This window comes from Podarcis raffonei, chromosome Z (genome assembly GCF_027172205.1).
Source record: "Podarcis raffonei isolate rPodRaf1 chromosome Z, rPodRaf1.pri, whole genome shotgun sequence".
Lineage (NCBI taxonomy): Eukaryota > Metazoa > Chordata > Lepidosauria > Squamata > Lacertidae > Podarcis > Podarcis raffonei.
Window position 1 is genome coordinate 26,533,122 of NC_070621.1, and position 9,709 is coordinate 26,542,830.

Sequence of the window (9,709 nt, forward strand, 5' to 3'; positions counted from 1 at the left end):
GAAGGAGGAGAGGGAGTCTTCGCCCACTTGGCTTTGAAGGCAGAGTGTGTGCTTTGTGGTGGGGGAAGGAGAGGGCCCGGTTTCGGGCTGTTGGCTTCCAGGATGGAGGGCGGGTCTGTGTCCAACGTGGAGGTTTGTAACTTGGCTTACACGGGGCGGCTGGAGGAGCTGAAGGAGCGGCTGAGCGCCAACCGGAGCTTGGCGGAGCGCGCGGACCAGGTTGGCATGGCAACCGGAGGGGGCGTGGTTAATTGTCTGTGGGTCGGGGGGCTGCCAGGGCTCCACTTCTGAGGCAGTGTGGTGTAGTGGTTAAAGTGGAAACCCGGAGACCTGGGTTCAGCAGATCCCCACTCGGCTGTGAGGCTTTCACTGGACGGGCTTCCCCTCTTTCTCAGCTTGGTCTACCTCACAGGGTCGCTGTGAAGCTGAAAAGGGGAGTTCCTTGAGTTCCTTGAAATAAAAGTTTGGCAGATCTACACCCGGGACGGGTTCAAGACGTTACTATTAACATATAACAATTTGGGACAAGTTTAACCACGATATCGCCTTACCCCCGCATGTTCCCACAGTACCGCATAATTGACGTTAGTGCAGATGCCACATAAATACCCTTTCAGCATTTGTTAGTACAGTACTCAGTCGTTTAGTTACTGTGGTAACTTTGGAAGTCTCTGCCTATTGAGCTCAAGCAGGTGCCTTCACTGTACTCTTTTCGGTGTCTGCTAAAAGCATCCTTGTTCAGACAAAGCTTCGCAGATGCTTAGAAAGTTGAGCTAATTCTAATCTGTTCTTGTATTTTTAATTTTTGTATGTTTTGAAGTAGGGTTGTGGATTTTACTTGATTTTAGTGCTTTAGCATTTGCTTTGAGGTTTTAATAATCAAGCGAAATATAAAATTTATGAATTTAATAACAACAACAACAATAATATAAAGGCCTTAAACCCAGCCATGTTATTCTATGCCATCGAGGGTGCTTTACTGTTTTTTCTGTGTTTTGTATTTTGTATATGTTTTCAAGTCCTTGAAAAGTGCACCAACCACCCTGGTATTTTCACATGTGGAATAGTAGAGAAATTCCAACAAATAATAATCAAGCTGGGGCCAGCAACACAATGTTTTAGTTTAGCATGTTCCTGTTCAGGGTACCAGCCAGTTCAGCACCCTGACTTTGAGGATGCTCCATAACATTCCCATCATTGGTGTACAGTATTCTAGTTTTCTCTCCCAGCAGCCAGCCAGTATTCTGTGGCCACTGAGCATGCTTAGTCCTCACTGGCTATTTTGAGGGGTTCGTACCCTGATTGTGTTCCTGGCCCTCCCCCGCCAATATATACATATATATATTTGAGATAGTTATATATTGCTTTTCAGAAGAACCTCACAAAGTTCTTCACAAGACCTCACAAAGTTTTTCACAAGACCATATGTTTTATAATAAAACAGAAAGATGAAAGGGAAGAGCTTTGTAAAATCTAGCTTTTCGCATACACATTCTTTATTGCAGTCCAAAGACTCACAAAAACAGTTTTAAAAGTGCAATAAATCTAGTTTTTGTATTCTTGCAAACTTTGGGGTCTCCTCAAGCTCCCTGATTCATCCCTTTTTTTCCTTGGAAGGTGCTGTTTTGCCTACATAAGGATTAGCTATCAGGGAATGAGTTTCCAATTAGAATATAGCAGGGATAGGAAACCTTTATCATTTTAGATGTTGTTGCACTCAAACTGCCATCCTGTCTGATTATTGGCCATGTTGGCTAAGACGGATGGGAAATGAAGTCTCACGCCACCTGGAGGTTGCCCAGTCCTGATATAAATGGCATAGATAAATACAGTTCCTGACATTAAAGAACAGCAGGGTTTATTTCTGCTTGGAAAGCACATAGACACATATGTCTGTGATTCCGAAACTCTTCCCCCTAACTCTTACTAGAGGGGAGAAAGGGTGCTCTGTTTACTAATTCAGTTGAGAATGGGATACAGTACATACCTGGCAGATGTTTAAATCAGTAAGATTGCCAGATGCCAGGATTTCAGCTTCTTAAAAGAAGAAGAATGACACTAAAATACAGGCAGCTGATTTATTGTGATGTGGGTGTTTTTGGACTTCAGCCCACTTCATTAGATGCATTAAGGGTTTTTTCCTCAGGTGGCAGAGGGCAAGCGTACCAATTAGGAGAGTGAAAATATATCTGCCAACGGAAAATAGCACAATATGTGCCTGAAGACACACCATGCACCCTGAAAGCTTATTTTACAATATGTTTGTTTATTTTTAAAGACATCACAAAGTTATTTGTCCATAGCTGCAAAAAGAATAAACATAGCTACACCTCTAGAAGTAGCATGGGGGTGGTGTTAAATTTCAGGGTGAAAATTCCAAAAATCAATGTTGCATCATGCTGCACTTAAATGCATTTTTTGTATATAATGACATACCTGAGAGCATGTTCCCAGTAACTATGAAGATTTTGCTACATGAATCCTGACCACCCATTGGGGTGGGGGCAGTTTGAATGCTCTTCTAAATGCCTGGGGCACTGTCTGGAGAATGAAATGGCCTCTGGGAACATACAAATTGGCCATTATTGTTCTTACTGTTAAATGACATGCTGCTTGTATAAAGGCGTATCTATCCTTTTTAGTTTTCATCGTTCTAGTTCGTTCTGAATGTTCTGTTAATGCGTCTTTCTAAATAAGGCCACAAAAGTTACTAGTCTGCAAATAATCATAATCATAATAATTGTGGCCTGCTGGGAGCTGACAGAAGAAGAATGGAGAGCTTTGTCACTCCTTCAGCAATCTGCCGCCTGTCTGTACTGGGTGTAATGCTCTGTCCTTTCTCCTCCAGCCCACCCCCATGCCTTCATGCAGTGCCCTCTTGCTTGTGGATACTAGATGTGTTCTTAAATACAAGGTTGTACTAATGCTTATTTGTGTTTTGTGTTTTAGGATAACAGGACAGCCCTACACTGGGCATGTTCAGCTGGGCATGCAGACATTGTCGACTTTTTACTAAGTCTGGGAGTGCATGTTAATGACAAAGATGATGTAAGTTCTGGACTTATTTTTCAGAAAGTGCTTAGGCAGGATCTTGCATGTATAGTTCAGAGGTATATAGTTCAGAGATGGGAACCTCCATCCCACAGGCCAGAGGTTCCAGCTTTGCCCACAAGGCCACTCACCTGACCATTAGCTGACATCCCCAGAAACGTCAGCTGATGGGTAGGAGAACAGGAGTAAAATTTTGCATTAGCTGTGTGCCCTCTTCCCAGGGAACAGAATTGCACAGCCAAGTTAGCAGGATTTTATGAGCAGATTTAAAGCCCTTTGCAAAAGTGCTGTTTGCTCAGCTCAAACTGCCCACTCGCTTAATGGACAAAGATGAGATGCTTTAATCAACACTTATGCAAGGCACTTTAAAGCAGCTCCATGTTCTCATTTCATGATAAAACCCCAGCGCTAAGCAGGTTGTTATTATTATCTTTCATTTCACTTCTATACTGCTTTATATTTTAAGGGGGGAAAGCTAAAAGCACTTTGCAACTCATTAAAACATCAAATAAAACAATCCAGTGTAAAACATTACTAAAGAAAGTCAGATATAAAATATACATTCAAAGCAACATAATTAACAGGAGACTAAAATGTTATCTTAAACATTCCAATAGAAAACATTACTTCAAGGAAGTCAAGTGTAAAATTCACATTTAAAAAAGCATAATTAACAAAAGAATAAAATATTAAGCACAGAACATATCTGCTGCTGTTGCTGCCAGTTTTGCCAATTCTGGCTAGTGGTGACTGGAAATTCAGGTGATGTCCTGGTTGTGCACTAAGAGACAGCCAGGATGGTCTCAGTGGTTCACATGCACCACATCCTGGCTATGTGAGAAAGTTCCCCGCAGGGAGCTTTCTCAGACACCCTACCCAGCTGCTTGACTGCACATGCAGCAGGCAACAAGGTGCTGCTAACAAGAGAGTTTCTTCCCCTTTGGACAGAAGTTAAAAACTTGCCTTTAGCACTTTGCTGCCTCCCAGATGCTTCAAAGTCCTGACTTCATCATTTGTGACATTAAGTGATTGGTGGGTCATGCCCTCCTCTCAGACTAGGCCTGCAAGGCAAATCTTAATTAGGAACTGGTCTATGAAGCTAAGAAGATTCCCCACTGCTGATATAGTTCCTAATGCTACTGGAGTTGTTACCAACTACTCTCACGTGTTAAAGAAGAATTAGTGATACACAGAGGTGGGATGTGTGCTGGTTTGTTATCTTTGGCTGCTGTTCTCAACATGAGATGAGGGGTTGTTTTTTTTACGGAATTCTGGGGCCCTTTTGAGCTGGCACAGCCCTTGTGTGAGGTAAATTTCTGAGCCCCTTCTCAGTTTAAAAGTTCTCATGTGAAATTGAAATGAAGACTGTATGGCTTCCAAAAAGAAATTTTAGAATTGGTGAACCATTCAGTCTTCGGCTACACCTGAAGGAAGGCATAGTTGCTTCTCTTCACTGCTGAAGAAGGCAGGCTGAGCTGGTTTGAAAAGAAAGCTGCAACATTATCATGACTTCTTCTCTGATCCAAAGTCACATAAAGTCGCCGTATAGCTGTGGAAGGCCCAATACAGTGGTACCTCAGGTTACAAATGCTTCAGGTTACAGACTCCGCTAACCGAGAAATAGTACCTCGGGTTAAGAACTTTGCTTCAGGATGAGAACAGAAATCATGCGGCGGCGCAGCAGCAGCAGGAACCCCCATTAGCTAAAGTGGTGCTTCAGGTTAAGAACAGTTTCAGGTTTAGTACGGACCTCCAGAATGAATTAAGTACTTAACCCGAGGTACCACTTTATAAGAGGCTCAGAAATATAGTGGTGCTCTAGAAAGAGCTAATTTGGGAAGGTAGGTGGCAACCAGAACTAGGGAGCCTGGTCCTTTCCTTATTGGCTATTTAATATCATGTGATGGCAGTTGTATAAATGTTGAATGGTGGGCCATATTCCACTTTAATGACCAAAGCTACCTGCTATTGAGTAAGTTCTTACCGAAGTTGAGCAAGTTATTTTATGGAAGAGATGGGGAACCTGTAGCCTTCCAGATGTTTAGAACTCCAGCCCCAAGCAGCATAGCCAATGATCAGCTGTAATCCAACAGCATCTGGAGGTACAGATGTGCCCCATCCCTGTTTTACAGTATTTTAATAGGGGATAAATTTTGTTAAAACCTTGCCATGGTTCTGTAGTATTGGATTTTCTTCCTAACAGAGCTTGGAAGTGTGGTTGTACAATGTCTTAACGGTCCCTGGTGACTAAAAACCATGAGCCAGCAAGTCTTCTGTTTAGAGAGGAAACTGAGCACTCCCTATAAGCCAACCCTAGCTTCCATGTTATCACCGATGCAGAGGTCTGGGGTACTTTCCTCACGACAGAAGTCTTTCTACCTGCCCTGCTTCTGTGAATTGTAAAGCTTATAGTATACTATGCCTTGTTTTCTTTTCACTCCTCAGGCTGGCTGGAGTCCTCTGCATATTGCTGCATCTGCTGGCCGAGATGAAATTGTGAAAACTCTCATTAGGAAAGGTGCTCAGGTGAATGCTGTCAATCAGAATGGCTGCACGCCTCTGCATTATGCAGCATCCAAAAATAGGCAGGAGGTAAGATTTCCCTTGCTTCCTCACCTTCTCATTGCTCAACACAAAGCAGCCTGTTTGGTAACCTTTGTCTTTCCCCACTCATAGATTGCACTAATGCTGTTGGAGAACAGCGCTAATCCAGATGCAAAAGATCACTTGGCATCTACTCCACTACACAGAGCAGCATCCAAAGGAAACCTGAAAATGATACAAATTCTTTTGAAGTACAAAGCTTCTGCCAATCTACAGGATTCAGAGGGAAACACAGCTCTGTAAGAACTAACGTATTTGTGGTAGATTTTGCCCTAGTTTGTTTGAACCATACTTTTCAAGTTCATTGATATTAATACTTCTTTACTTAGCACAAACTATTCTCTAATGTTGAGAGTTTTCATTTAACAGGCTCAGTAACTTTTTTAAAAAAACAATTCAAACTGAGCTTCTTGGGATTCTACAAGAGAGGCTGTATTCTAAGATGTATGGTGCAGAAACATCCACACCATAGCTGTCAACTGTCCCTTATTTGGCGGGAAACTCCCTTATCCCAGCACCGTTTCCCGCTGCTGTCCCGGATTGATGATGTCCCTTAAATTTCCCGGGTTTCATGCTCACCCGGCTCCGGAGGGAAGCAGCGTCTCGGGGTCCTCCGCCTCAGGCTGCGTCTCCATCTCTCCCTTTCCCCCCTCAGGGGCGCGTCGTGAGGAGACGGGTGGCAGTGGGCGGGCAGGCAGCCCCTCTCTTGCTAGAATTCCACCACACTGCCCGGGGGAGCTGGAGGCAGCGGCGGTGGCTGAGGAGGCAGCCTGAGGGAGGAGGAAGAGGAGGGACGCAGAAGGGCAGCGCTTCAGCAGCCCCTGTGGCACCACAACCGTCTCATGCCGGGCTCGCAGGCGGCGTAGGCGAGAGTCTCCCTCCCTCCCTCCCTCTCTCTCGGGCGGGGAAGGGCCGATGGAACTCCTTGTGCCAGGATGACGACAGCCCCGATGTGCTGCTTAGCTTACCCTCCAACCAGTGCAGCATCTTAATGTAGTGATTCCCCCCTCTGCATCCCTTTGCTGGGTTGCTGCACTGTGGGAACCACTGCTTGAGGCTTTGTTTGGCTGCTTTGTTTGGTTGACTAAAATCCCTTATTTTGGCTGCTGATCCCTTATTTTCGAGGCTGCTGGTCCCTTATTTTCAAATCTGTAAGTTGACAGCTATGATCCACACAGATTGTACGCAGCCTAATCCCAAACATAAATCCCACTGAGTTCAGTCCCATTGATTCTTTAGTAAATGCATGTGGGATTGTAGTGAGGAGCCTGGTGTTAGGTATGTTTATTTAAGATATGCATCCTACCAAGCTACTTAACTTCCAAGTAAGTGCACCCTGTTGCAGTTCTGGCCTTGGTTGAGATTTTGCATCAAATTATGATTTTGAGTAACAGTAGTTTGAAATCAAACCATGGCTTGTATGTCCAGGTGAACAACAGGCTAACTGTGAGTTAAAGCTGTTTATGACTATAATCCTAACGCTAATCACCTGGGTTTACACTGTCAGTTGCTTTTGTTTTCTGTCATGAGTTTCGTGACATCCTCTTACCGCAGTAGCATCTAGAGGTGGAACAATTGCTGTAACTATCATGTCAATTCAGATATTGTGCCAAACTATAGTGAATGGTGGTTCAGTGTGATCTTGGTTTAGCATAGTGTCTGAATTGAGCCTTAAACACCTTGATGTAAATGATGGGATTTCACAGGGGGACAGGGGTTAGTTCAGGCCTACTTTTAAGATAGGTGGGGCCTACAAAGAAATACAGGCTGATAGCTCACTACTGCCTTGTCATGTGTCTCTAGCATAGTTGGTAATTTTTCATCTTATTTACAGCCATTTAGCCTGTGATGAAGAGAGAGCAGATGAAGCTAAACTACTAGTGTCTCACGGAGCAAGCATATACATTGAGAACAAAGAAGACAAGACTCCACTGCAAGTTGCAAAAGGTGGCCTGGGTTCCATACTAAGGAGGCTAGTTGAAGGCTAGCTGTGTCAGTCAAATTGAATTCCATTCTTCGTGAAAGTACTGAAGACTTTTCACTGTCTTTAGGTTGGCTTTAACAGTCACAACTTGAATTTTTATTGTACTGCATCAATTACACTTCTCTACATTTTCCATGGCCAAACGAAACTTTATAATTTTTTGTTGCTAAGTTTATTGTTGCTTAAAAAAAAATTAAAGCCCTGCTTTTCCTATAGAAAGAATCTATCTTTCTATACAGGTTCTAACGATCTTTTTAAATACATTTGCTTGTAAAGGAACAGTATTCAATATTTCCTCAAGGCAATTCTTGTTAACTAAGTTTATTACTCAGTTCAAGTGTCATCATGGTTGTGCGAAATAAAATTTGGGGAAGGAGAATGAGGACTGTGTAAAAGTTGTTTGCTTTGTTGTATGTCTCCTTGGAATTCTTATTTACAGAAACCTGTTGGTTCAACCTTATACCCAGTACAGGGAGAGTGTTATAGGAATGGAGCATTGTGGGAAGGCAGTGGGCTTAATTCAGCTAAAGCGATTATAGACATAGTAAGGCTGTAAACAAAAATAGTCAAGTGCTGTGGCACCTTAACAGATTAAAAGAGTTACTGTGCCATGAGCTTGTGTAGACAACTGTCAATCTCAGTAGGCTGCTTCTTAAACAAAATATGTTTGTTTAAAATGTTGCTAAGTAACAGCTATAAAGAGAACAAATAAATCCCAATTTTTGCAGTAAGAACATTTGGCCAAGTTGGATTTGTTTCTCCTCTTCCTCTTCTCCCTTCCCAAGGGTGGTGTTGAGCTGTGTGGCTTAATGCAAATAGCTTTATACAACTGGAATGATTTCTTATGCCCTAAAAGCTACTTATAATAAAATATTACTTGCTCCTTAGATCAGTTCAGTCCTTCATAAGGTGCACGAAAAGTCTTCCAATGTCATAGAACCTGTGGGAAAAGGCTGCTGCTTTTGGTGTAATAGACACACCTAGTGTACTCCTACAGAAATCTTAAGCTACAGGGACACCAATTATTACCAAAAAGTTTCATATTCTGATAGTATTGGTTGATGGACTGTTCTGTAACTATCATCATGTGAATCTAAGTTAATTTTTTCTCTGGTGGCACATGCCATGACTGCTCTTAGTTCCTAGGCTGATAAAATGCAAAGTTGTTTTTTGCTCACTTTTTCATAACTATTAGTATTATATAACATACTACATTGCTAATAGGACTGAGGCATTTCAGAGCACACATTTTGCATTCAGAAGGCCTCAGGTTCAGTTCCTAGTGTCTCCGGTGTTTTAATTTTTTCATGCATAAGGTACTTTGAAAGACATGTGCCTTTAACACTGGAGAATTGGTGCGTGTGGAAGAGTTAGCAACATGTATGGATATAGAACACAGCAGTAGGGGATTTGTAAGCCTGTGAAAGAGCACTGCACTTGGGCATTGCTGTTTCTTTTATCTCTGCCTTCCCTCTTTGGCTTGTATTCCAGGCCATAAGCCTTACCCTTTGATTGCGGGGCCCACCAGGCCCACCAGACACATGGACTCTTGGAGGTGGGTTTTCATGTTGCAAATTGGGGTTCCCGTGCTTGAGCAGTTAGAGACCACTCCCGTAGAAAGTCCTCTGCTAAATGGATAAATAGCCTGACCTTGCATAAGGCTGCTTCCTGTGTTCTCTTATAGGCTGCCTTTCCCTATACCTTTTTTAAGTTATGCAGCTGGAGCTTGTATATCACTTTTTCTCATAAGCCCTGGTCTCATCATTGCTCCCAGTATTTTGGAATCACGAACAGCAGCATTGCATCAATAGACTTTCAAGTAATTTTGTAGAGAGAACCCACCCACCCCCACCCCATGCACGTGGAGCTCTGGCATTTGGTTGTCTGATGTGTTTCTTTCATTATAAAAGAAATGTAGAGTTGTAGATTTCAACAAAAGTTTATTATGTTTTGGAGTAACAAAAGAATCACTGCAGTTTTCTCACCCCTCATCCTGTTACACATGTAGAATTGGAAAGGGACCCCAAGGGTCATCTAGTCCAACCCTCTGCAATGCAGGAATCTTTTGCC

At 42.9% G+C, this 9,709-nt stretch overlaps 1 protein-coding gene across 2 annotated transcripts; it reads left to right on the plus strand.

The window, feature by feature from the left end:
- Nucleotides 1-15: 15 nt before the first annotated feature.
- PSMD10 (proteasome 26S subunit, non-ATPase 10) lies at nucleotides 16-8,021 on the plus strand. 2 transcript variants are annotated; one of them, XM_053373891.1, is made up of 5 exons: nucleotides 16-132; nucleotides 2,950-3,048; nucleotides 5,497-5,643; nucleotides 5,728-5,894; nucleotides 7,490-8,021. In XM_053373891.1, the coding sequence occupies exons 1-5, from the start codon at nucleotides 103-105 to the stop codon at nucleotides 7,641-7,643; spliced, it is 597 nt and encodes a 198-aa protein (XP_053229866.1). In that variant the 5' UTR covers nucleotides 16-102; the 3' UTR covers nucleotides 7,644-8,021. The 2 variants fall into 2 exon arrangements, with proteins under 2 accessions (XP_053229866.1, XP_053229865.1); XM_053373890.1 differs by having other exon boundaries at nucleotides 55-219.
- The last annotated feature ends 1,688 nt before the right edge of the window (nucleotides 8,022-9,709 follow it).

What these genes read in the sequence shown, in the direction of transcription:
- PSMD10 (XM_053373890.1), top strand. Translation starts at nt 103, where the DNA reads ATGGAGGGCGGGTCTGTGTCCAACGTGGAGGTTTGTAACTTGGCTTAC. An exon ending in CATCCAAAAATAGGCAGGAG is followed by an intron (nt 5,644 to 5,727) that starts GTAAGATTTCCC and finishes CCCCACTCATAG; the next exon opens with ATTGCACTAATGCTGTTGGA. An exon ending in TCAGAGGGAAACACAGCTCT is followed by an intron (nt 5,895 to 7,489) that starts GTAAGAACTAAC and finishes TCTTATTTACAG; the next exon opens with CCATTTAGCCTGTGATGAAG.